At 40.7% G+C, this 27,536-nt stretch overlaps 1 protein-coding gene across 1 annotated transcript; it reads left to right on the top strand.

Moving 5' to 3' along the window:
- Positions 1–1,367: 1,367 nt before the first annotated feature.
- Positions 1,368–25,459, top strand: LOC134504514 (sodium/hydrogen exchanger 2-like). Its single transcript, XM_063313763.1, has 13 exons — positions 1,368–1,405; positions 2,384–2,553; positions 4,926–5,389; positions 6,972–7,222; positions 8,497–8,714; positions 9,785–9,981; positions 13,478–13,567; positions 15,551–15,621; positions 16,688–16,852; positions 17,267–17,378; positions 18,272–18,406; positions 25,010–25,076; positions 25,323–25,459. The coding sequence occupies exons 1-13, from the start codon at positions 1,368–1,370 to the stop codon at positions 25,457–25,459; spliced, it is 2,115 nt and encodes a 704-aa protein (XP_063169833.1).
- The last annotated feature ends 2,077 nt before the right edge of the window (positions 25,460–27,536 follow it).

Genomic DNA, 27,536 nt, shown 5'->3' with positions numbered 1-27,536 from the left:
CAGGTCACAAGATGGTACTGGTTCCCTATAATTAGTGAGCTCGGTCAGAATCTCTGCTTCAATAACTTGTACCCTGTGCCCCCCACCAACCAGCTGAAAAATATTGCCTCCCTGTCTTATGGGGATGGGACATGGTTGGCATGCCTGTCACTATTGATGAGATGCCTGTCAATGAGATGATATAGCCAGAGCATCATTGGCATTCACACTTGGACTGTGCAAAGTTTTGTGAATCCTGGCAATATCTGGTTTGTTTGGTTGTGGTTTGGTATGTAAAGTAAACCCAGCTATTGGGGTTTATAGGTCATTGTCTATGCCTCAGTATGATGCATAAACTTCGTTTGTGCTGTAGCAAAGCCTGATTACAGCAAACTATAGCTAGCCCAGTCTGTGAACCAGCCATTGCAAGTACATGTTTATACTTGCCAATTACTACCAGCCATCAGCATGGTGTTAAGATGGCTTCTTCCAGTTGTCTGTGCCTCTTGAAAAATACTTTTAGGTAACAGCTATGCCACAAAGTTATGGAAAAATGGATTTGGCTCCCCTTGTTTCCCTGTTATTACTCAGTGTAAATGATTATATCCTAAGAACTTGTTGCTAAAGATTCTACCTAGAAGAGGATGTTGTCTTGCTAGAGACACTATTTGGCATTCTGTTTGATCTGAGTTACAGTACAGGGAACCCAAATTTTTTCTGACTTGCACTTATTTCACAGTAGCCTCATTTAGGAAACTGGGCAAAAGTAGGCCATTGATTTTTGCCCAGCTATAGCCCAGGGCACCTGCAATTGAATTAGCTGTGCTCCATGCAATCTGTACCATTATGTTTCTGAGCCCACAGTATTTAGGTCTTCTACTGTTAAAGTTCATTATCAGGAATGTGTCTCCTGCCTTCCAAAATGATAAAGCCCAGGTTTTCAACACTGTGATAAGTAATGGTTAAATTTTGGCTTAGTGTGTTGTACAAATGCAGCCAATTGTAGCTTGCTAAACCACAGTTTAGCACAAAGGCATGTAGCCTAAGGTCAAAGTGCACTTAATGATCCTTAATCCCTGATGAGCAGGCATAGGATGCATCCTCCATGTCTTATAAGCTGCTATTTACCCACCACAGAGATGCTTGAATAGATGTCAAGAAGATTAACTCCCTTCCCTCTTAGCCATGCAGTTATTAGATCATCCATTGTCAAGGAAAAAGGGGAGGGGAGTGATCTGAGGACACACTTATTTGGGGGCTACAGCCTGGTGCATGATCCAAAATACTGGGACGGTCTTTCAGCTGCTAACAAACCCCTGGGTATGGCAAGCAAGTGAGCTAGACCTGGTGGCTGACCGAGGGTGGGAAGTCTGGGTCTGCTTGCTTGCATGTCCCAGTTACGTTCTGATGGTGCAGTAGAACGTGGGTGAGTGAGTTCAAGGTCAGCCCCGGCCATCTTCCTATCTATCAGAAAGTAGAAAAGGCTGGCTTTCCAAAATGAAATCAAGATGCAGGACAGTGAAAGAAAGTTGTGTAATTCTAGTTCACAAAACAGAAAGTCACCTCATCCCTGCCAGTAAAAACACAATGATGATGGAAAGACTGCTGTCTTTCTTGACATCCCAGATGTGCCAACGATGCCAGCTGCTCCCATCTGCCTCCAGATAGGGCTAGAACTCTTGATTCTGACCAGCACATGATGTTTCCTAAACAAGGGTTTGAACGTGAAATGGAGAGTTAGAATGGTTGGAACTTGGATTGGAGGAAGTGGGGTGGGACTTTGAGGAGAATTTGTTCACCCCGTAAGGTATTTCTGCTCCACCTCGGGGATGTACACATTACAGACTATAAGCACAGCTTCTAAACTGGAAATCTCCAGCCAGAAATACTTCAGAAAGAAACAAAACCTGGAGGTGCTTTGGACAACTGGGGTTACATGTAAAGCCAAAATGGAGTTGGCTTATTTATGGCTCAGTGACATAAACCCCGCCAATGTTTTAGGGCATTGATGTTCTGCCAATCCTGGCTGATATTCTGACTAGTTGAATTAATAACCACAGTGCAATTAACCATAGGATGCATAGTCAAAATACAGTTTTAATTGAGAATTGCATGTTTCTGGCCCTTGAGGGAACTCACTGCTTCCCCCTGTCCAACACTGCATATCCATTTATGTAATTCAGAGGACAATAGAGGGTACATTTAACTTGAACAGCCTGGAGAGAAACAAGCAAGCAGAAACAACTCAGAAGACTATGCTGTGTGAGTAGAAAGCCTGCCAGTGTTGAATTTCCTTGGACAAAGAGAATGACAACAGGCAGAAGGAGATCAGATTCTTCCTAAGTGAGATGGCTGTTCCCAAATCCTGGCTTTTAGGGGCTTTTCTCTTCTTCTCAATGCCAAGAACAGCCACATCCCAGAACATTTCAGTGCTGGAGTCTCTGGGTGAAATGAACTTGGAAACAAATTGGACAAATGAATCCAAAGCTATCGCAGACTTCTTCGATTATCAACACGTCCAGGTTCCCTTTGAGATTACATTGTGGATCATGTTGGCTTCCTTGGCCAAAATAGGTATGTTTCTCTGGTGGTGGGAAAGTTATCTGAAGCTAGAAGAGTGATTTCTAAACAGAGGTTGGGGGCAGTCCAAATTTCCTTAGCAGTATTCATGGATTGCTGAAAATCACATTCTTAACTATAGTTTTCTGATGTGCTTTCTCAACCAATGATGTATTAAACTCATGATAGTAATATGGTTCAAGTCAGGAGTAAGACACCTCATGACACAAAGGAAAAGAAGTAGAAAGAGGCTTTTGGTGTTAACTGAGACTTGGAATTCAATGTTGGAAATGAGATTTGATTAGCCTTGCCTAACCTGATGGAGGTTTGTTCGAACTACAGCTCCTGCTAGGAATGTAATCTCAACTCAGCTACAGGGGGCCATGTTGAGCCCAGATGGAATAGAGGTTGATAAGCTCTCCTTACACCTTTATGTGATTTCTCAGTGGAGGTAAGAATTATGAGGCATGTTAAATTAAATACGTATTCTGTTACGAGGAATCCTGTAACACTGAATACTGCTTCTCCCCTGGACTCAAGGTTTTGATGGAGTTTTAATTGTAGATCTTATGAACAATGCTATGCATCATTGCTATCATATCTGCAGACCTTCAGAGGGTCTTCAGAACTGAAAGGCAGGTTCTAAATGGAATAAGTGGTGCATTTCTCACTGGGCTCCACAAAGAACGGAATTCTAATACCCCTGCAAAGTTGGCAGGTGTTGTTCCACAATGGGGCTGAGGATGTACAGGAGAAGGGAAAGAGTCCAATGGGAGCAGACTGGTGAATGGCTGAGATGAGATTTGCACTGGGAAGTTGATTTTCATGGTTCTGGAATTTAAGGAGAGAAGGTTTCATCTTAAAAGACGATATACATATCTTTCTCTCTTCCCCCAAGTTTTTTCTCAGTGCAAGGAAATTAGTTTCCTTTTGATTCCTAAATTTAATTTCACTTATTCATTTACATGATTTCTGTATCACTCTAATCATAGTTTTAGTGTTCAATGTGTTAAGGACCACTTTTGGCACTTCAATAACTTATGCTGACATAAGGTGAAACCCTTGCATTATTTATTTAGGTATTATTCATTATGTATATTAATAAGATGCTTACAAAGTTAATTTTCTAAGGCTAAAAGAACAATTTTGGCGTACCTTAAAGAGCTGTTGTATGGCTTTTTGTGAGAAATTTTAATTAATACTGCCTCTTCTGGAGTATCAATTTATGTTCCTGGAAAAGCATTACTACACAGTAAGCTCTGGTAGTCAATGTGCGCAAAACCCCCCCCATATTTGACAAATATACATGTAGGAAAGTATATAAATATATATATCTTTGCAAGAATTCTCTGAAATGTGTTGCATTCTTTTGAATGTATGTGTTTGGGTACAAAGTTCTGCACAAATATATTATGCTGTTTTACAGCTGCAAAGGGTGCTGGCGAAATCCAGGAACTTTTTTGCTTTCATCAAAATTCTGTACTAATATAATACAAGTGATATAAAATAAATATTGTTCTCTATTCATCGGTGGTATGCTACTCTTTTTTTTTTGTAGTTAGTAACATTTGTGCCAGTGGATTCTCAAAAGCTGGCTGGAAACAAAAACAGTCAGTTGTGTTAAAAATCTTTTCTAGAACTCCTGTTAAGCTGATTGCATCATCTATTGCTGCAAATATACGAAAATGCAGAGTTGTGCAACCTTGATATCTAAGCATTCAAACTGTTACCCACTTAAGCAACCCTAAAATCATAAAATTCAGTAGTGAGTTTGGTTTTTCTTAGAAAAGACTCCCAATGCTTTTGAAAGATCACTGTGTTTTAACACCAATTTCCTGCAGTTTTCTCCAATTAGGTACTCTGAAGGAATTCACACACAACTCGAGAAAAATTTGAATTTAGGACTCCCTAGCCTTCAACTTAAGGATGCGGTGGCGCTGCGGGTTAAACCGCTGAGCTGCTGAGCTTGCCGATCGGAAGGTCGGCGGTTTGAATCCGTGTGACGGGGTGAGCTCCTGTTGCTAGTCCCAGCTCCTGCCAACCTAGCAGTTCGAAAACATGCAAATATGAGTAGATTAATAGGTACCGCTTTGGCGGGCAGGTAACGGCATTTTGTGTAGTCATGCCGGCCACATGACCACGGAGGAAGTGTCTACGGACAAACGCCGGCTCTTTGGCTTTGAAACGGAGATGAGCACCGCCCCCTAGAGTCGAACACGACTGGACTTAATGTCAAGGGAAACCTTTACTTTTACCTTTAGCCTTCAACTCAATGCTATAGTTGGGATGCAGCATATTCCCAGGGTCAAGTGACTATCAGATAATGATGCTAAATTATGTTGTCTGGAGTTTTGGATTTCTCAAGAATTTCCTCTCATCTTTGGCAGGTTTCCATCTGTTTGAAAAACTACCATCAGTAGTCCCTGAAAGCTGCCTATTGATCTTTGTTGGCCTCATCATGGGAGGCATTATCTTTTGCTTAAATGACCAGTCACCTCCAGTCATGGATAGTGACATCTTCTTCCTCTATCTCCTGCCACCCATTGTCCTGGATGCAGGCTATTTCATGCCAAGTCGCCCATTTTTTGAGAATATTGGAACAATCCTCTTGTATGCTGTGGTGGGAACAATCTGGAACGTCTTTGGCATCGGATTCTCCCTTTATGGGATATGTCAAGTGGATGCCTTCCAGCTGGATGATATCTCCTTACTTCATAATCTCTTATTCAGTAGCTTGATTGCAGCTGTTGACCCAGTTGCTGTTCTCTCAGTCTTTGAGGAGATCCATGTCAACGAAAAGCTTCATATTTTGGTATTTGGAGAATCTCTCCTCAATGATGCTGTGACAGTTGTAAGTATTGAAATCTTAAGGTTCAGTGCACACAGAAGTATTTATTTCAAGGGCTTGATCAGACGATAACCTGTTTTTTAAATCAGCCCATTAAGAAGTGGATATTTATTTGTCCTGTCTCTTCTTCACATCTGTGCAGGGATGGAACTTCCGAATGTGATCTACCTGAATGCATGTGGGCCAACGCATGTTGGCCAAACCCAGATATTGTTTTCTCAGTGGATCTGATACAGTAGTTTTGTCCTTTGCACCCTGGATTCAGTCCATATTTGGATATTCCCTCTATGTAATCACAGCTAGGGCAGTCTTCTAAACTTGATGCTGTCCTAATGCCAGCAGATCCCACCTAAGGTTACTTCCTCTTTCTGCTTGATGGTACAGCCAGCCCTGAAAAGGCCTATCAGGAATCATATTTCAGCCATGTGGTCATTCAGTTGAAGGGAAAATAATTGCTTTCAAAATTGTTACAGGGTTGTGTGAATTTCTCAAGAGCTGTTTGTGCAGTTTGTTGCATGTATTTTAGTTACAAGTTAGCTGTGGTGTGTGTGTGTATGTATATGTATGTGTGCGTGTGTGTATACATATGTATATACGTATGAGAGAGAAAGAGCTTTAGATGATGCTATAATTCCAATAGAAGAGAATTTCTGTAGCTCGGTGCTGAACTGTGGAGTCCTTGGTGCTCTCTGAGTCTGGTTGTTGGCTTGCAGACGTTTCATGACCTGACTAGGTAGCATCATCAGTACCAGTGAGTGTGGGGTTTGCTCCCTGTTTATATACAGTAGGTTATCCTGCCAGTGTTGGTGGGGGTGTGGCTTTCTCCTTGGTAGTTCCTTGATTAGGATATTGTTTCCTGCTTGGTTGCTTGTCTGTTTGTCTCCTTGGTAGTTCCTTGGTTAGGGTATTGTTCTCTGCTTGATTGTTTGTCTGATGTTAATCCCTGCCTATCTGGGTGTTGGTTGCTGGAGAGGATGTGTTCTGGTCTTTTTGTTTCTTTCTTAGCTTTTTAAAAATTGTCTCGTTTGAATGGTGTATAAATGTGGTTTATCTCTATGTCTATTGGCTGATTTGTCTGAGTGCCAAGCTTCCAGGAATTCCCCAGCATTTTGGATTTGGCTTAGTTTAGGATGCTCACAGTTTCCCAGTTGAAACTGTGGTTGAGTCTGTCCATGTGTTGTGAGATTAAGGAGTTTTCATCATGTCTTCTCACTGCTAGTTGGTATTCATGGATGTGTTCCATGTGATCCATGTGTTCATGGATATAATGTCTCCAATGCTCCACTATCTCCCTGGCTTCTTATACTTCCATTAGATCCCAGGATCCCTTTCTGGTCTCCCTGAGAGATTTAGAGATGTATAACAAAAAAGAATGGCAATATTTCCACCACTTTGCAACCATAAACTACATGCAAAAAAATGGGCCAGAAGAAACTCAAAAGGCCTTTTCAGACACCCTAAAAATAAGGTAGAGAAACAGAAGCCTTTTTCTGAGAGGAATAAAACTTTGGAGAAAACTGGAAGATGTATTCTGGCATTTTTTTTTCTCTTAGGAAAAAAAGTGTAATTTCTGTCTTCTTTTTAGGTGCTTTACAAGCTGTTCCGATCCTTCTGTGAAAGACCATCAGTCAGAACTGCAGATGTGTTTGTGGGCATCGGGAAGTTTTTTCTGGTTGGCATTGGTGGGCTCCTGGTTGGCCTTCTATATGCTGTGACTGCAGCCTTCACCACTCGCTTTACCCAAAATACCTTGGTGATTGAACCTCTTTTCGTCTTCCTCTACAGTTACTTATCCTATCTCACTGCAGAAATGTTCCATCTCTCTGGCATTGTGGCGTAAGTAAATGGAAGTTTGATGGCTTCTGTGGCTAAGTATTGACCAGAATGAATCCTAGATTGGAAGTTTCAGTGCAATCTCTGTGGCCATTAAGGTCTGAGCAGTAAAGCTTTTTGGGGAAAAAATAGCTCAGGGACAAAGGCTCTATTTTTTGTAGGCAGAGACAAGGATTACTGTACATAAAATGCAGTTCTTCTGATTATCATATTGCTATTTGAGGACTACAAACACAGAACTCATGACTGTGAGAACTTACTTTCAGTTTCCAGTGCTTTAGTTTTGTTTTGAACTCAACCAGTCCCTCAAATTGCAGGGACATTATCTTGAGTCAATCGTCATTTCCTCCCAAATTTTCTTCCCCATGCAAGAGACTTCAGTTGCTGATTTTTTAAGGGCTTCTTTCTCAGACTGGCTTAGATTTTGCACTGCATTCCTTTTGGTGGTCTTCCTAACAGCCCCTGCTGACCTTACTTGCCAAATGGCATCTGTGAATAGTTAAATATAAAATATTTAACTGAAAAAAAAAGAATGAATGGAAGGCTAGAATAGTCGTCACCAAGGACTTGATGCCAGAAGAAGAAGGCCAAATCCTGTTCTTTATGGTTCTAGAGTGGTGTTTCTCAACCTTGACAAATTTAAGATATGTGGACTTCAGCTCCCAGAATTCCCCTGCCAGCATGCTTTAAGATGTGTGGACTGCTGGCTGGGGAATTCTGGGAGTTGAAGTCCACACATCTTAACGTTGCCAAGGTTGAGAAATCCTGCTCTAGAGTGTAGTGCAGGACGTGCAATAATAGATTTAAGATGAAGAGAGGCAGGTTCTGAGGGAATGTCAGAAGAAACATCCTAGCTGTAGGAGTGGTAGAACCAATTATCTAGAGAGGTGATGAGCTTGATTTTATTGGATCTTCTTTTGTGGGGAGATGCATTTTCCTCCTTGCAGGGATTGCACTTGATGACATCCTTCTAACTTAAGGGCTATTTATAATAACTGAGATTGCTGGCTTCTTGTAGGATTTTGGCCCCTTAAATGTTGAAAAATATGGGGAACCGGCACAAGATTTCCCGGTTACAAAAGGTTCAGAAGCCCCAATTGCCTTCCATACTTGTTTTGTCTTTTCACATTATTGTGAGCTGAGAGTTAACTCTCTTTGTAAGTTGAGAATTTTTATTTGCTTCCACTTTTCATTTCCCCATCTTGTTCCAATAAAACGCTTATGCACAAATTGAATTGAAAAGGACTGTGCTAAATTGCTTTTCCTTCCCTCCTCAGAATCATTTCTTGTGCCTTGGGCATGAAGCGTTATGTGGAAGCCAACATCTCCCTCAAGTCCCACACAACTATCAAATACTTCATGAAGATGTGGAGCAGTGTGAGCGACACCCTCATCTTTATCTTCCTTGGTGTCTCCACCATTGGGGACAATCATGAGTGGAGCTGGCCATACATTTGCTTCACGCTCGTTTTCTGTCTCCTTTGGAGAGCGCTGGGTACGGAGGAGGACAATTGATCTACTTCAAGGATGTGCAACTTTTCAGGGTGGGAGCCATCTTTGCTTTGAAGTGGCATGCCAAGGAAGTGGAGAGAGAAGGCAGTGGTGCCAGGAGGAAGCATTGATTTAGGCTATGATTAAATTGAATTAACATCAAGTTTCCTTAATTCAATGGAATACTATACTCCCCATGGATTTAATTTCCACCCCCTGTGGCATTAGAAGCTACAATTTGGCAGCAATTTGAGTAGAGTTCCAAATAAAGCTTCTGGGGTCCAGTGCTGACAAGGTAGAATTATGGAGCAATTGAGAGATTGGAAGTTTATCAAGAGGGGTAGACCTGGGAAAAATGGGGAAAAAGTTAAAATCCTGATAATACTTAAAAAAATAAAACTGTCCTGCATTTTCCCTCAGTTTCTCTTCTTGGGGATTTTTATGATTTTTTTTTTCTAGGTCTTTACCCAACTAGTTCCAACCAATCACACAGTTAGTTCTGGAAAGCGGGGAAGCAGAAAAAATAATGCCTCTGTTAAATCACAGGATAAGAAACAGAATTATCCTCCTCAACCTCCTATTCCTCCTCCTCCTTTCTGGAAAGTGGGGAAGCAGAAAAAATAACGCCTCTGTAAAATCACAAGCTAAAAAACAGCATTTTCCTCCTCCTCCTCCTTGAAAGCAGCTAGTTTGGTCCACCAATATTCATGAATATTCAGTATGTGAGACCTTATGTCCATTAAGCTGGGTTCTGGCTGGGCTCATACAACACACTTAAGTCCTAAACCCAGGTCAACAAAAATCAGTCGCTGTACTCATATTACATCTACTCATGTAACATGATGGCCTGATTCACACAACATGCTAAGGCAAGGGCTAGGTTTGCCCATCATACTGAACTATAAACTGACCCCAGCCTAACATCCTGTGTAGTCCTAGCCTTTGAATACACTTCAAGTCCCTTGATGCAAATTGAGACGGTGGCACCTCTTATAGGAGGATGGTGGTCTTAGTGGATGATCCTTGGTCTTTCTTTGCTCTTTAAAATTGATCTCCCAGCTTCATCTCTTTTAGGTGTTTTGGTCCTGACCTTCATCATCAACAGGTTACACATCAACACTGTAACACCCAAGGACCAGTTCATTATTGCATATGGTGGCCTCAGAGGGGCCATCTGTTTCTCCCTGGTGTTTTTGCTCCCTGACTTCCAGAGGAAGAAGCTCTTCATTGCAGCAACCACAGCTGTCATCCTCTTCACTGTCTTTGTGCAGGTATTTGAGCAAATTCTGGGTTTGGTGGGAAGGATTCTCTTGCAATTCAGCACACACAGATCTGGAACGTGCCCTTAACTAATTGCTCTGATGTTTGTTTTGAGTGCTATGCTGAGATGACCACTCAGAATTCTGATCTAAAATGGTCAGCAGTCATATTATTTGGAAGTTCTGAGATATGTTAGTCTCCAGATATTTGGAAGGTAGTGTATTGTAGAAGGCTATAATATATCATCTCTCAGAGATGCAAATTGAGTATGTATGCACGGAGAATCAGTGGCCAGTGAATTGATTTTTTTTCCCAAACTGGAACAACATGCATCTTGCGAACATCTGAGTGGGGGGAGCAAAACACCTATCTTTACTAGCCAGCCATTAAGAGAGAAGCAACATTGGAGGCAGGGGATATTTCAGCCAGCATTGTACAAATGTGAAATTACTGATTGGCTAGCAGCTTCAGTTGACACCAACAGCCTGTAATGGCAGCTCCTAGTCAATCAGCATCTGCATTTGCAAGAAGATGACTGATGTCCTCCCTTTGTAAAACCTCCTTATCACTTCACAATAGTTACCCCCAAGGTAAAGTAAAAAATGTAATAGTTGTGAAATATGTAGCTTGGGGAAGTGAAACAGCCAAGCATGGTTACTGGAACTGTGCAACATCTTGGGTAATTACTTCCCATTAGTGAATTGCTTCACAGGCTACTATTCACAGATGCAGCAATATGTCCATTTCATGTGCTTTATATAACATTTGGTGAAAATATATTGATCTACAATCAGGCTTCAAGCGGAAGAAGGGATTTTGCTAGCTGTGTTTTGGATTTGCATGTATGTGTAAGCAAATGATAATTGCATCAAGTACCAGCTTTAATTAAAAACAGCTAAATGGGAAACTAGGTAGCCGCAGAGCAAAGCTTTGACCTTTGGCATTCTATTTATTCTCTATAATGTTTCTTGATCCAACAGAGACTGCAATGGTGTTCTCAGAAAATACTAATGGAGGCAGGGTTCAGCCCAGGGCTTTCTGTGGAAGCTGGCTTACCTGCCCAGAAAAAAATGTAAAAAGTAAACAAATAGTGCAATATCACTACTCCATGCTTTATATGGATGCGCTGTATCTTGCCACGTCCTTATGAAAGGTACTTTAGGTGAGTGGGCGTGACATGTTCTCAAAATTTCAGTGTTGCACTTTGGCCCTCAAAGGATGAAGACCTCTGGCTTATATTCAGATGTGAATGGATAGAATCATTGCCATCCCAGTGCTGTTTTGGGGCTGAGGGAAAGGCATGGAGGATGCAGTGAGAAATCATGGGGTTGGGGGTTGTTTCCAAATAAAAACTATGGGCTCAGCTACTCTACCACTCATCTCATCTTGAAAGAACCTTTCCCTTAGTTTGGTCCTCATAGCTGGCAGGTCTCAAAGGTGTTTGGAGGAGCAAAGCCACCCGATTCCTTCTTTTGTAGGTGGGACATGGTGGGCTGATGTTTTCCCAACTGGTCCAAATGATAAACAATGGTAAACAGATATGCCACCTGCTGCTGCGGAGGCCAGCACCCAGAATGTTCTCCCATTTTTTTCAGCTCAACTCTGCTTTGTGACCAATGCAGTGTGAGCACTAAGGTTGTCTTAAACAGCAATTTTGAGGTTTTCCCTGTGATAGGCCTCAATAATAGGTGGGTTGGGAAATATTCCAACCCCCTCCGCCCCAAATATGGGATAGATTTCTTGACCTTTCTTCTAGATCCTTAGGAAAGTAGGGTCTGGCTCTTTCACAGTGTATGTCCTTTAATTTGGACAGAAGCGTGCTGTTCTTCTTCTTCTTTTATCCTGTCTTTATTATTTTTATAAATAACTCAAGGTGGGGAACTTACCTAATGCTTCCTCCTCCTCCTATTTTCTCTACTACAACAACCCTGTGAAGTGAGTTGGGCTGAGAGAGAGTGATTGTCCTAAAGTCACCCAGCCACCTTTCATACCTAAGGTGGGACTAGAACTCACAGTCTCCTGGTTTCTAGCCTTGTACCTTAATCACGACACCAGACTGGCTCTCTGTTTGGTCTAGTGGCTCTCTGTTCTTCCTGTTCAAATGTATACCTTTGTATTCCCACCTTCATAAGTAAGTCATTTATTGTGATCTAGTAACAAATTAACTTGGGGGCAAATGCGAGTGGTTTTTCTAGCATGACATCTTTTTCATTTTATTTCTGCAACTTGTATTCCACTGTTTTGCCCACCAGGCATTCAAGGCTGCTAATAATAAAAGATTAAAGATGCTGTAACTGAAACTCATGGAAATGGACAAAACCACTGTTACTAAACTAAGTCCCGTGGAAAAATCCTGGCTGAAGAGGACAGGCGAGTTCTTTCCTGAGAGATGAAAGAGGGAGGCCAGAACACACCTTCAGAAGAAGCCCATGTTCTTGTTGAGGAGCAACACAGAAGTATAAGCTTTGATAGGAGGGAGGAAGTTGCAAAATTGGGGGAGGGAGGGTTTGTTGACTTCTAGTGACACCTTGTGGTAAAATTAAATTTTTGACAGTAGAAAGTTGGGACTCTAAAGCTCGCTAAAAGATCACACTATCTGGAGAGTTTTTGCACCCTGAAGAGAGCAGGGTAGGACTTCAACTGCATGTTGCTTGCCCTGTTTAACTTTGTCCCCCAAATATTTACTACTCCGGAAGCTATTCTCAAGTTTTCTAAGCTAGTATCTTGTTAGAACATCCTGAACCACCTTGGGTGCTCTCCAGATGCACAAATCAATTCCTGGAATTTCCGAGCCAGTATGACCGCTGCTGAGAATTGTGTGGACTGAGGCCCACATACATGGAGGACACTCAAGAGCAGGGAAAGCTGCTGTAGAGGCGGCGGCAGAAATGATGGCTTTCCAGATATTACGAACTATTTACTTCTAACCAACATCACCAATGATATGGTTGTTGGATATGGTAATTCAGCAACATCAGGAGTTTGTTGCTATCAAAAAATCCCTACTAACTAAAGGGCAAACTAAAAGATGTTACACACACCTCTGCTTATCTTGCCTTCTTTCCTGTGCAGGTGGTCATTCTTCCAAAGAAAACATTGGCTCAAGTCAGTCTCCATTTTTATTTGTCAAAAATGACTTCTGGAAAGTAGAGATTAGCACTTTGCTGAGATCAACATTCCTCCTCCTCCTCCTCCTTTTTCCTACTGTAGTAAAAGAAACTTAAAAATAATAGAAGTGAGATGGAATAGGGAGATTGTTTCACTATGGGGAATATATAGAGTCAGAATACAATAGGTGATGCTTACAGTTTAGGGAAAGATACAGCAGCTACATCCTGATACAGTTCCCAGTGCTAGTTCAAAATCTATACAAGTCTGCTCCATCCTTCCCCATAACTTGTACCTTTCCATTATGCCCAGTCAGCATACTTGTAATTTATCTAATGATTGAACCAATGTTTGAATTAGACCTATACATTCCTCCTTCTGTTTTCTCCTATGCTACAGGGGATGACCATCCGCCCCCTTGTTGACTTGCTACATGTCACTCGGAAACAAGAAAGTGGTCCCACTGTGGGAGAACAAATTCATATCCGGGTAAGCTCTCAGCAGGAACACTGGAAAGTAGTCTATAATTATTCAAAATGTTGTTTCTAAATCTGAAAGAGATGGAGAAACAGAATGAAATGGTAGACCTGGACATTTGTCCTCAAGTTTTGAGGATGGCTGTTGTTGAATGTTCCGTATGTTTTAAAAAATCATGCTGAGTATCAATGGTCTTTCAAAATCTGCATGTGGAGAAGTAGATGACTATCTCAATTTCTCCAAGGGAAGAAGACATTTTCCAACACTTTCTTCAGACCAGAATTCCCCAATTTGCAGTGACATGGCATCATTAGTAAGAAAGCTCCTTGGAAGTTGTTTCCGCTTGATGCTTTCTCATACAATCGAAAGGCAGTGAGAAGCTTTGGAGGACAAGACATTGGATACTCACCTCTTCCCCACCTTGTGTCCAAGGTTACCACATTTGAACATAAGAATTTCTCAGAAGGCAATTTAAATTCACACAGGCTAGGAGTCACATTAAATAATGCAAGAAGCTCCATTTGCAAGAAATTCTCTTTTTTCCTTTAAAAATAAATTTCAAAAACAATCTGTTTTTTACCTGGTCTACAGAAAGATCAGCTAGTGATCCTGAGCTTCTCAAAAATGGACAACTGAATCTGGGAGCTGTCCACCAATCTCAATATTCCCTAATGCCTCAAGAATATTCCCCAATGCCTTGGGAATTGTGGGAAATTTAAAACAGTAGCTGGAGATCCTCAGAGTGGGAATGGACCTGTTTAATGGACCCATTACACCTGGAGCCGGTCTCCATTGTTATTAACACTTTACAACCACATCATCTTAATTTAACTCAGGTTAACTTCAGGTTTACTCTAATGCAGTGCTTCCCAAATGTGGCAAATTTCCAGGTGTGTGGATTTCAATTTGCAGAATTCTCATCAATGGCCATACTGGCTGTGGAATTCTCCACACACCACAAAATTTGCCACATTTGGGAACACTACTCTAATGTAATGTCAGAATCTGCCTTATGATTGCATGGCAGGTTTCTTACCTTGTAAAAGAGGCTTTAGTTGGTTTGTTCTATTTTCAAGGAGCTTGAGAATTTCATTTGGTGGTGCTTCTGAACTGACCTTACTAGGGAGGTGGGTGATGAAGGGGCTACAGCTGATGTTGCTGCTTTCCATGACTCATCTTTCTACCATTATGGAGCCTCCCTGGCTGTCCACACTTTCCAGTCTGAAGAATAACTATGGTTATGCAACAATAACAATAATTAACCCCATAGGTGAAGTTGCCTCATGAGGTCATTTCTTGGGATTTATTGGGGGCTGCAGGCAGCTGGAGAGAGGATTTCACAACGAAAGGTAGGAGATTCACACACACCCTTGGCTACTTTGTCACTAAAGAAGTGCAAGATCACTGCACTCGACTTGTTAGGATGTCCCTGAAATTCTCTTATCCTTGGAAATAAAATTCTAAAGCCAACTTTGAAAGCCAGTTCTTCAGGGTTTAATGCAGTTGTGGTGAACCAGGGTAGCTGCAGATTGCTAGATAGCAAAACTCTATTGAAAGAGTTCAGTGGAAGTAAATCACTCCCGATGTACTTCCTTGGGATTCAGTGCCAACATGGGGTCTAGGTAGACAGTGGACCATTGGAGAGAGGTTAGTCCAATGAAAGGTAGGGCATTCATAACCATCACTTCATCACCATATAAGGATAAGAAGATCCCACTTCACTTCTGAGAATTTCCACAAAATTCTGTTCTTTGAAATCAATTTCAAGAGGAAATTCTTTTTCATCAGTCTGAATGAGAAAGATGCAGGAGGATTTTCACTGTGGTTTACTCACTCACACAGACACACACAGAGCAACATGAAATCTTTGCCACCCAACATGATTCTGTTTTTGTCTCGCGGCTTCAGATGCCATCGCCTGGAGTTCATCCTTTATGCATCAACAACAATACAACCACGTAAATCAAAATCCTTCTTTCTTTCCTCTCTGTTCAGTTCCTGGATCATTTGTTGGCTGGCATTGAAGATATATCAGGACACTGGGGACAGTATTATTGGAAAGACAAGTAAGGATTTGTTAAAAATACAAGTCTACATGTGTAAAGGGGAAAAAAAACACAACTTGCACATTTGATTTTCTGACTGTATATAAAGTTCCCGTGAGGGATGACTTAGCTTTATTCATCCTTGTGTTACAAAGCAGATTATTCTTTCACAATAGTAAGAAGCAACTGCCCCTTTTCTTCCTTTCCTTTCCTTTCCTTTCCTTTCCTTTCCTTTCCTTTCCTTTCCTTTCCTTTCCTTTCCTTTCCTTTCCTTTCCTTTCCTTTCCTTTCCTTTCTTTCTCTCCCTTTCCCTTTCCCTTTCCTCCCTTCCTTCCCCAACCAGGCAGGAATACACTGTTTGGGAGCACAGAGAGACACTATTCAATGTATAAAATACTTGCATAACTCACAGTGGTCCTGTCAAAGAAAGAATCAGGGAAGGGAATGATAGGAATTGAAGTTCATGACATCAGAAGGCTTTCCGATGAGAAGGACTCTTATATTTAATTTGTGTGCACAGAACGTTCTCTGCTTCTGGACTCCTAAAAGTATTTTGGCAACCATAGAGTCCCTGCAGCATCCTTTAGTTAGTTCTATTTTCAGGAAGCTTGAGAATTTTCATTGGTGGTGCTTCTGAGCAGATCTAATTGTGGGAGGTGGGTGATAAGAGTGCTATAGCTGATGTTGGTTTGCCTCCATCAACCCAACATGCATTTCATGCTAAGGCAGAGATGTACAATCAATGCACTTAGGTTTTCATGGTAGGGGCCAAAGGATCCTTGCATAAGTTGCTGCCAAATTTGCAATTTGTAATGCGACAGAATATTATTAAATGTATGGGGAGTGATCATGTTAAGCAGTCTTTATTAATTCAAGTTTAAATTAAACTAAAGCTTTTCTCCTGGTCCGGTTACTTCCTTGTCCTGGTCATAGCCACAACAGGCTACTCAAAAGCCAAGGAGGCCACATGATTTCCCAGAGTTGTACTAAAGTAGCCTGTGCTCACCAAGAGCATTGCTCTTCCTGAATGAGTGACATGAAAGTCTTTCTCCCTCTGTTTTGTTTCTTCTCCTCCTTTCCTGGACAGATTAGAATATTTCAACAGCAAATACATGCAGAAATTTTTGCTCCGGGAATATGTGCAGCCCAAGTCAAGCATTGTACTCCTGTATGAGAAACTGGAGAGGAAGCGTGCTGTGGAGTTAGCTGAAGCAGGTCAGCTCTCATGGAGACCACCCCGTAAGGCACTGCTGTAAGTGCTTCCTTTCTTCAGTTGACTTAACGAAGTTGTCTCTTCATCTTCCTTACAAACTTGGGTGCACACAAACACATACACTCAAGTGTATGTGTTTGTGTGCCTCATTTACTTGGGGCTCTCTCTTCATTTATCCTCAAAAGAACCTTGAGATATAGGTTGGTCTGAGAGACTGGCTGCCCCAAAGTCACCCAGTGAATTTCTGTGATTGAAGGTGGATTGAGTCTTGCATTCCCCAGAGTCTAGTCCCTCACCTGAACCTACAATTAGGTTCCATCTGCTTTAATAAATATAGAGTGCTTCAAGCTTTGATGCTGTTTTGGAATTCAGTTTTCTGAAACTTGGTGGTCCATTTACTTATAAATGAATGTTACCCTTTTCCTGTAATTTCTCTATCTTTCCCCTTTCTAGCAACAGTGACAATTCTGCCACCATAACTGATGACACAGAGAGTCTCAGTCAAGAAGAGGTGGATGATATCCAGAAGATATTGGAAAAGAACCTGTACAAAACAAGGAGAATGGTGAGATCTTTCCCCAATGATAATGTTATGCAGGAAGGGTAAAGATCCATGAAGGCTTTGGCGGACTTTCACCTAAGCAAGAGATTGACAGTGCTGCCCATACAGGTGGTCCTTGCTTAACAACCACTCATTCAGTGATTGTTTGAATTTATGACAGTACTGAATGAGCGAGACTTACAACCAGTCATTGAAGTTCCAGCTGTCACAGCATCCCCACTGTCACATGATTGCAATCCAGGCGCTGGGTGACAAACTTGCAATTATGATGTCACAGCATCCTGCAGTCATGTGATTGCCATTTGTGACCTTCACTGCCGACCTTCACTGCCAGAACTGTCATTGCTAAGTGGTGCAGTCACATGACGTGTTTTACGACCATGTCGATTAGTGGTGGAAATTCCAGTCCCCATTGCCATCGTTAACCAAGGACTCCATGTATAAGCACCACAGCAGTAGGAACTTCTTACATGGCCTTTGTAGGGCCCCTTAATTAAATACGTGCAAAGGTTTTATGGATTATTTTAAACAGCTGAAATCCTATGAGACCTGATGAGTGTTGGTGTTCCTGCCTAAAATGGTGAGATGCTGGCATTCTTGGCCTCAAATCTCACAAGATTCCACGCAAGAATGCTAAAAATTTGCACAAATGGGCTATTCTGTATTATTCTCAATAAAAATGCTTGCACTAGGGACCACTTACAATGTCCTCATGGACTATTAGTATTCATTGGATCTCAGGATGGGAACCATCAGATTAGCTGAAAGCAGCTCTAATATTCATGAAGATTTTGCAAGCAAGTTACAGTCAGTAGATAGGTTAGTTCCATTGGGAGAAAGAAAAGAAAAAAGGAAAGAAAGAATATTTATTTGTTTGTTTACATTGCCATGACCAGGTGTCGGCATATAATCGATACACACTTCCTTGGGAAACGGAACCAGCGGAACAAGTCAAAGAGATCATGATCCTCAGGCACAAAAGTTTGCAAATCTGCATGAACAGAAGTGACTTCGACTATCTCAGGAAGGAGGTACAACAGCTGTGAGGTCATGGAGTCAGATTCAGATTACAATGAGATAACTCAGCATTTACTCTGGGCTAAACATTCCAACCTTCCTGACTTGAGTTTTCATTCAGTTTCAGAATTTGCTTTATGGACTGTCCCAATTGAGAAGAGATTTTTAGTGACCTTCTCTTGGGTGGACTGTGGTCCTCTTGCCCTTATTTATGATAAGGAAGCCAAGGAAGGCACACAAATGCTCTGCTTTCATTGCATGATAATCTCTCCAGTGATTTCTAGCCTCCCTGGCTCTGATACCTCCATTATCTTCCAAGGGAAGACCTCAAGTGGGAATTTCTCCCATGACGTGGGACCCACTTCCACTGTGGGGCTCCTATCTGCACTAAGGGAAGAGGTGAAATATTTCTGGAGAATTTCTCCTCTCCCTATAGAAATGTTAAGGAATTGTCCACTCAATTCCATTCTCCAGCCACACATTTGAATTTCAAAAGGCAGTTGGAGCCCAGTTATGAATTAAAATAAGATGGATCGATACTTTTTCCTTCCTTGTGCTAAAGGTAGACTCAATAAATATTTCAGTATTTTACATTTCCCTGCAGACTGATTGAACCATTGACTTTAACCAATAAAAATAATGGAGAAAAAAAATTACACTGACATAGGAGACACAAAAATGAACATGAACCTTCTCAATCTGGTGTACTCTAGAGGTGCTGGTGTTGACACCCATAAGCCCCAGCAGCATCAGTGTCTTCTAGAATCATCTAATCCCTACCATGCTGTAATAAAAGTTATATCATTTCAACAGATGCTGTGACTTGCTAGTATGGAAAGGACCTAAGCTGGGAAAGGCAGTTCTGGGCCCAATTTCATTTCAAACATCTATCCTTCATTTGACCACAAGATGGAGCCAATATAATTATGTTTACCAGAGAAAAAAGGGGGGTGGGAGGGAAAAACATAATTTGAAAAATTAGAGAGATATGTTAAATGTGAATTTATCAGTTAACCTTCTAGGTAGGAAGGGCATAGGGCACTTAAGGTGGGAGAGAGCGAAATCAGGGGCTGAAAATAGTAAATACTTAAATAGTAAGTCGACAATAAAATTAGAGCTTGGCTAATCCCTCTATTGTCTTGAATGATGAGGAAGTATTTTATGTGCCCAGGGCTGCCCTTCACTCAAGCTGCAATGATCTTTTATTAACTATAGTTTTCAATTCCATCTGAGTCAAGGAAATCTAATTACTAGCTTTCCAACATATGAGGATTCAACTTCAGGCCATGTTTTAATATCCTAGCCTGTCCGAATCTGATCATAATTTTTCTCGGCTTCAAACAAAATGGAAAACTTGGAGCATTTCCCTTTTATGACAGGGAGGAAAGGAGAGACAAAAGTGTTGTTCGCGTCTTATTCAGTGGAAATTCTGATTATCCAAATTCAGCTAATCTCAAGCATTCCACATAACTTCAGTACAACAGAGCTAATTTAGAGTAAATGAAAGTTTAATGAAACACATACATGGATTGGCCAAATGTCCTGATGTCTCATGAGCTAAACTCTGAGATGGGCTTTCCCTGGGAAATAAAATCACAAATGGGGCTATTGCTAGGAATGTCCATGTAAAGCAGTGTTCCTCAACCTTGTCAACTTTAAGATGTGTGGATTTCAACTCCCAGAATTCCCCAGAACGAAGGCTGGGTGGGGAATTCTGGGAATTGAAGTCTACATGTCTTAAAGTTGACAAGATTGAGAAACACTGATGTAAAGTGTGGCCAAAACTCTTTGTTATATCTGGAAGACCTCTTTCTTAATATCTACTAACTGAACACTTGTTAACTGGCTTGTAATGCCAGTTCTAGAATTTGATTCTGGTTTGCATCATCTCTACATTATCTTCTTTTTGCGTATGTTGGAACTAAAGTTGAGATTACTGCTATGGCAAATACTTCCTTCTGTACTGGTTTTCACCATTTTCATGCAATGTCATAATAAAAGACACTGCTTTTTATTTTTTAAATGAGAACATTTCAATAAGCTCTTTACTGATTGCTCCCTTTAATTTACGTACAAGGTGGCTGAGGGGGTTTTGGGTGACCATCCAATCCTTCATTGAACAGTTTTCTCTTTCTTGGTCTGCACCCTTTTCAGGTTTCCAAACTTCTACTAACTTCCAAGGAAATATTAGATTAAATTAGATTTTATTGATTTTGGTCAGTGACCAGTTTAAAAAAGGAAAAAAAAAGTACAATGAAGTCAAGCATACAAATATGGCATGAAGAAACAGAACAAAATAAGTGTTAGAACAGGGCACACCATTCTTGGATAAAACTTGTATCTAAATCTAAAAGGGGAAGTAAATATGCAATTTATAATAATGAAATTTAACAGTATAAACTTTAACTATCACTTGGGATTGTTACTTTTTGTCTGTCTGTTTAAGTTGTGATGCTACTGCCACTTTCAGTCCTATTGGAGGTACTGTTAGAAAGTTTCTTTTTTCTGCTTCCAAACTGAAACTTTCAAAAGAGGGATTTGCCCACCTATTTTGCATAATGCCAAAATTCCCCATGCACCGTCAATTTTGGAGTAGACTGATTGATTTTGTGTCATCAAGTCAGTGTCGACTCTTAGCAATCACATAGATAGATTTTCTCCATGATGATCTGTCCCGACATGCTCCTCCAATACTACATCCATCTATCTTGCTGCTGATCATCCCTTTCTCTTTCCTTCCACCTTTCCGTGCATCAGAGCCTTCTCCAGAAAGCTGAGTCTTCACATAATGTGTCCAAAGTAGGATAATTTGAGCCAGGTCATTTGTGCTTCAAGTGAGAAAACTGGGTTGATTTATTCGATGATCTATTGGTTCTCCTTCCTTCCTTCCTTCCTTCCTTCCTTCCTTCCTTCCTTCCTTCCATCCATCCATCCATCCATCCTTTTTATGATGTTGTTATAAATCTTAACACGTTGCGTTGTTTCAATACATTGACATTTGTATAATACGACTGAAAATGATTAACATTCAATTATTTAGATAGCTTAGAATATTGAAAAGAGGGAAAAGAAAGAGAAAATACGTTAAGTACAATTTAGGGTGTCAGTATTACAAGCATGAAATTATTTGACTTTTTCATCTGAAGTTGAGTATACCATTGAGAAACAACCAGTACAACTCACATCAAAATATTTGTTTTGTACTAGAGGTTTCAATCTTAAGCTGCTTATTTAATATTAAAGTCTCCCTTGTATTGTTACTTAGGGTGTGTGTGTGTGTTTGAGTATGATACATGTTAATAAAAGGAAAAAATAGAGAAACAGAGCAAATTGAACAAGAATTTATCAAGAAAGAAAAAAAGAAAGGAAGGCAGGCAGGCAGGCAGGCAGGCTGTCCATAGTATTCTCAGGAGTCTTCTCCGACCCCAAAGTTCAAAAGTGTCAATACTTTTTTTATCCAGCTTCTTCAAAGTCCAGGGGTAGAATAACCCATAAGTAATTCAGAAGAGAATATTGATGCAATTTTCATAGGTAGAATGTGACATTCTGATACTTATTTATTTACAGTTTGCCCAAGGGAGGGGTAAGAGTGTCCTGTTTTTCAATGGGCAATCCATTCTCTAGTAGTCCACAGGCTCCTGGCTTCAATTTGGTGGCAGCAGAATTCTTTCCATGCTGTTTTTTCAGAATCAGAAAACAAGGTAATGTGGCTGACTGCACAGTGGGAGAGACAGACATATAATGGGGGGGGGGGGGAACATTGCCACCATCTTCTGCCACCTTGCAACAATAAAATCAGCCTCAGATCATGACCCAGCAATTCAGAAAGAAAATATAAAGCACTTTGGGAAAGGTGGTAGGAAAATGGAATCCCCTGTTGCAGGATAAGAACACTTTTCAGAAATGGAAGGCAGATTTTGGTGTGACATTACACGCTTACTCAAAGAGAAGATGACCCTGAATTTAAAATGATCCCACTTTGCCCACCAGGAAGACTAGACAGCAAAATAACTCCTCTGCCTCTTTTATCATATCACATACCCAGTGAATCTAAGCCAATTCTATAAAAATCGTTATAAAGATAAATTACTTGGGGGTAAAACTTCTGTCTTTATGGTAAGTAGAGAAGTTGAGATACAGCTGGCTTGTCATGTCAGTTGTGAGCTTCTAGTTCATGCCTGGCTCCTTCTCTTCTAACAAGGATGCAAGGAAAAAAAAACCTGGATGCTTTTATTGCTTCATCTGATTAACCACAGGTTTTCATGAATGTGGCCCTCTAATTTGGAAAGGATCAGCAACATGTAGAAATGGAGAAAGCTATTAGTCTTATCCTTGCTAATGCATCTTCCCAAAGCTGCTATTAGTCCTGGTTTCTCTCTCTAGCATGTCTGTGTGTGTGTGTGTGTGTGTGTGTGTGACAGAGAGAGCGAGCGAGCGAGAGACAAAGAGGCATTTATATGCGTCTTCATTTCCTCAGTGAGCTTAATAGCACTTGATGACAGAGGAGGAAAAAAAAGTAAATACCTGCCTCTCCCAAGCTTGTGGTTTAACTTGGGTCACTTTACTGCCCACTGTGCATGAAAACAACAGAATAACTCTCTCCAAATAATTCTAATATTAACACCTTTACCAATACTACTAAATTAAAACAATAGACATGATGATGATGATGACGATGACACAAGAGCTCCAGTTATTGACCTTCTGTCTTTTAGGAGCCACATATCTGAATTCTAGTCCCGCCTTAGACATGAAGCCAGCTGGGTGACCTTGGGCCAGTCACTGTCTCTCAATCCTAGGAAGAAGAAGGCAGTTCCAAAACCTTGCCAAGAAACCTGCAGGGACTTGTCCAGGCAGTCACCAGGAATCCACACTGACTTGAACGCAATAATAATAAAGAAGTTTAAGAGGCTAGTACTCGTCTTTTAGATTCTGGTTTGGTTCTGAGTCCAAAAAACCGAGTTAAGAAGATGGTTCTTTGCACGCAATTCAGTGTCAGAGGAAAAAGAACAGTTCAGTAAAGAAAGCACATTGCAACATAAATGTCACATTTGGAGTGTTCTCAAAACCAAACCAAACCGCAGCCTTTCAGTGCCCTTGCTGACCTTTTCATCATGCCCAGAAGAAAAGGTATGAAATATTAATACCTGGAGAGGAAGGAGATGTTTGCTGCTCTGGAACAATTTGTCCCAGTGTGTTTTTTGCTGCAGTATCCCTTTGGCTCCCCTTCTCAAGAGTCATTCAACTTCTGTCTAATGATAAAACCCATTCATTGTCTTTGCTCTTGAAGAGATAGAGAATCAAACCAAGAGAAGGCGCACAGGCTCCTTTCTTGCAAGCAAAAAGGAACAAAGCAATATGGAAAACGACTGGGAGGTATGGAAAGTTAATTGGTGGCCTGGCTCTGAGAAGCCTAGTTGCCAGACTGTACATCTATCAGACAACAGCTCTCAGCTTGGGAAATGCTACGGGCATCTTAAAGCATTCAACGTGCCAACAGGAGTTCTTGACCAATGCAGATTAGTGCTTTATCAAAAGGACAAAGTATTCATTAGCATGAATTTGTCTACCTACAAGCCTGTCTTTGACAACTTGGTCCAAAGCCAAACAGTACCTCCCCATGGATGGGCCAAGTTTCTGTTTTCTGTATGGTTGTCAGAGGTGCTGTTTTCCAGATTAGATTGGGTAGTTATGACCAAGGTAGATTGGACTTTTTTTTTGTATTACTAAAACAAACACATCTATAAACATTCTTAGCCCCTGCCCCAGCCTAAGTTGAGGCACAAATAACCTGGCTCAAATTACCACATTTTGGATGCTTTATGCAAAGGCTCAACTCCCTTGAGAAGTCAATAATGCTGGAAAAATTGGAAGGAAAGAGAAGAAGGGAGGATTATAAGCAGCAAGGTGCATGGGCTGGACTACAGTGGCAATGAGCGAACTATTGGAAGCTCTAAGCGTCCAGATTGGGGAGAGATCATCCCAGAGAAGATCCATCTATATGGTCACTAAGAGTTGACACTGACTGGATGGCACATAGGATCTGCATACTTTGAGGTCCTCCTTCAACTGGCAGTACTGCAAACCATGGGAAGTAAATATATAGAGAATTACAGTTATACAATCAGATTAACAGCAATCTTTAGAACACTGTTGACATTTAAGGTCAGAAGGTACCACAAAGTTAATCAATACCACCCTCCTTTCCTGGAAGCAAGCATCCTATCCAAAGTTATCTTTGGTCAATGTCCTTGGGTATCCTCAGTTCCAGCCAAAAGAATACCAACCATCTTCTAAAACAAATTTAAAATAGTTTTAAAAATGTGAAAACTAATAATGTCAGAATTTTCAAAGGATTGCCAGAATATATGAGATTTCAATGTTCTTGGCTAAAATATTGGGGCTGGGGCTGGGGTTTGGGGTAGTTTTTCAACTCCTATAAAAAAGATCTATAAGATTGGAGATTAGGAACATACAGTGATCCTTGTACTCTAGTTCATGAGCTACAAATCTCCAAGGTGCCTTCACTTCTACTTCCCAATAGCCAGTTCAAGTTCTCTTGGCTGCAATTATTTCTAAATAATTAAATTATTCACTGAATCACTTGTTCATTGTAGGAAGATGATTCATATTCATCAGATGGTGGAACTGATCCCAAATTCAAGCTGAACAGGTCCCTTACTGGTAAGTTGGAACACTCATTCTCATCTGAATTCACTTAAAAATGGGAATATATTTGATGGCCACTGATGCTGCCTTTGTTTCTTATCCGAATGGCCCAAGGTATTGCTTGTTGGGGTGGGGAGACAGAAACCCAGGAAATGTTCCTTACTGAACAGAGATGTTTAAATGCTGGTATAGTTTTCTTTTGCTCATCTTTCACTAATGCTAGCACAACTTTCTTACTGGATGCTTATCTTATTTCTACAGCCAAACATTCCAGAAAAGTATCATCATTGAAATCTGGTCGCTCGAAGTCGACTGGTTTTATTCCACCTGTGTGGTCAGATGCCATTCAGCATGTGGAAGGAGAAACTGACCAAGCAGTGATTTCTGAGGAGAAGTAGCACAGAGTTGTATATTTTTCTTTTCATCGATTCTAACTGATCCCTTCCCTTCCCAAACCATGCTGGCTGGGGAACTCTGGGAGTTGAAGTCCACACATCTTAAAGTTGCCAAGGTTGGGAAACACTGGTTTGGAGTCAAATATACCTTATACAATTAACCTATAAAATCCTACTTCAATATATGGGACATGGGACTCATCCATGGGCTTCTCAAAGGCAATGTTGGGTCCTATCTTGCAGATCAATGGGTCAGATAACATCCAATAAAGCTACTTCCTCTCCTTTAAGATTAAGATTCCTTTAATTTTGGAATCTCTTGAGCTAGAAGGGTTTTATTTTGCAGCAGGAAGCATTCTAACCTCTCCTCTCTTAAATAAGCAATAGAGAGGGAGAGATTCTTTGTGGCACATTCTATGCAATGAACGTCCCCAATGAGTTCTGCCAGAGGGCTTCCCTTTCTTGACATAATACAATGGGTTTCCCCTCATCATAGCCAATGCTGGATGTCAATTCTTGAGTAGTTCATGTGTCTGGCCAGAACTGGAGAATCCCAGATTCAAATCTGCTCTGTATGGTTATCTTATAGGTCCCTGGAAGGTGTTGTTTATATTAAGAGACCCCTCCTTTTATGTTCATTGTGTCTCTTTGCAAATAAATGTATCTATTGTTGATGATGTCTTTAGTCATTTTTCCTAACCCAGGTAAATGTTATGCCTAGAATTCAAAATCATTTGCTTGAGTGCTTTTCTTGGGCTGGATTAGGCCGAAAACTTTGCTTGTTGCATGTGTGAGGCATAGAACATGGTATTTCAAATGCAGTGGGAATGTGTAGGCTGTGCAAAGCATGCCAAAGAGCTGCTCTTGCAATGGAAATAAGTGGGAAGGAATCCTCTCTTTTGGAAGACTTAAAGCAGCCATGTGGTTTAACGAGGTTTGCATAGCTGCTTTGAAACCTCCATGTCCATGTGCACAAACAGCACACGCACACACACCCAGACCACTGTTGGTGCAGACACACAGGGGCAGCTTTTGAAGAAGCTGCATGCAGCCCTAATAGATCTGTATATAATCTGGGGATAGAATATCAATACATAATCTCAATATTTGCTTTCATGCATATTTAACAGTCAACTGTATCTGAAAAGAAGGATCCCAATCCAACTGGTCATATATTTCGGAGGCAAGCACACAAAGGAGGACTTGAATAGAAAGGATCAGGGGGGTCATAAAAGTCAAGATGGCAGCCACAACCATGAGATCAAAGCCCTACCCCCTTTTTAAGTGCATTGTGACACACACAAATGGGTGGGGCTTCAATCACATGCTTGTGGCCCCCATCTTGACATTTTGTACACAGGAAAGCCAGCAAAAGACTTAATGTCTTTTTCCTCTTTTATAAAGCATAGATTTTTTAAAAAATAAAATAAAGCATTAGCAGCCACAGCAGCAAAATATAATGGTAATTCTTTCCAGCAGAGATTCATTGCAGATCTCATGGCTGTATGGAATAGAACTGCAGTCATTTTTTTCCCCCTCTCCTTTTCTAAAGACATTAAATGATAGTCACTAGGATAATGGTGACATCTTTTAAGTCTATACAACCACAAAGTTTACATGGAAAGTGAAAAATCTAAACAGATGAATGCAGACAGGGACATAATTGCAAACTCAGTGGTCATCAGAGGAATATACAGGTCTGGGTTTAGCCACTGTTCCCTTGTAAGTAAGAGTTATATGGCATTCCAATATAATTCATACTGGAATACAAACTTAATTTGCATTTTTGAAGTAATACACAAAGCAAAAGTTGTAATTCGAAACATGCAGTTTTCTGCATTTTGTAAAACAGTTCACCAATATTATTTGTTTCATTTTTAACAGTTTCAACTTCTCCTGCGCTGTTCTGCTTTAGGAAGCACCTAGGTAGCTAACCCAATTTAAATACAAAATCCCACTATAAAAAGTTACAGCTAAAAATGAAAAATAGCAATAAAATAAACACAAAAAAACATCTCATCATTAAAAGCCTGGTGAAAGAGAGAAATCTGTTCAGATTTCTTAAACCCAAATGCAAGCT

This window comes from Candoia aspera, chromosome 12 (assembly GCF_035149785.1).
Source record: "Candoia aspera isolate rCanAsp1 chromosome 12, rCanAsp1.hap2, whole genome shotgun sequence".
Taxonomy (NCBI): Eukaryota; Metazoa; Chordata; class Lepidosauria; order Squamata; family Boidae; genus Candoia; species Candoia aspera.
The sequence above is the reverse complement of the archived record's forward strand: the minus strand, read 5'-3'. Positions and strand labels throughout refer to the sequence as shown.

Excerpts from the sequence above, each read along its gene's own strand:
- LOC134504514 (XM_063313763.1), top strand. The coding sequence starts at position 1,368 with ATGTCCCAGTTACGTTCTGATGGTGCAGTAGAACGTGG. Across the intron at positions 2,554-4,925 it reads GGCTTCCTTGGCCAAAATAG|GTTTCCATCTGTTTGAAAAA; the intron begins GTATGTTTCTCT and ends CATCTTTGGCAG. Across the intron at positions 17,379-18,271 it reads TGTACAAAACAAGGAGAATG|GTGTCGGCATATAATCGATA; the intron begins GTGAGATCTTTC and ends TGCCATGACCAG.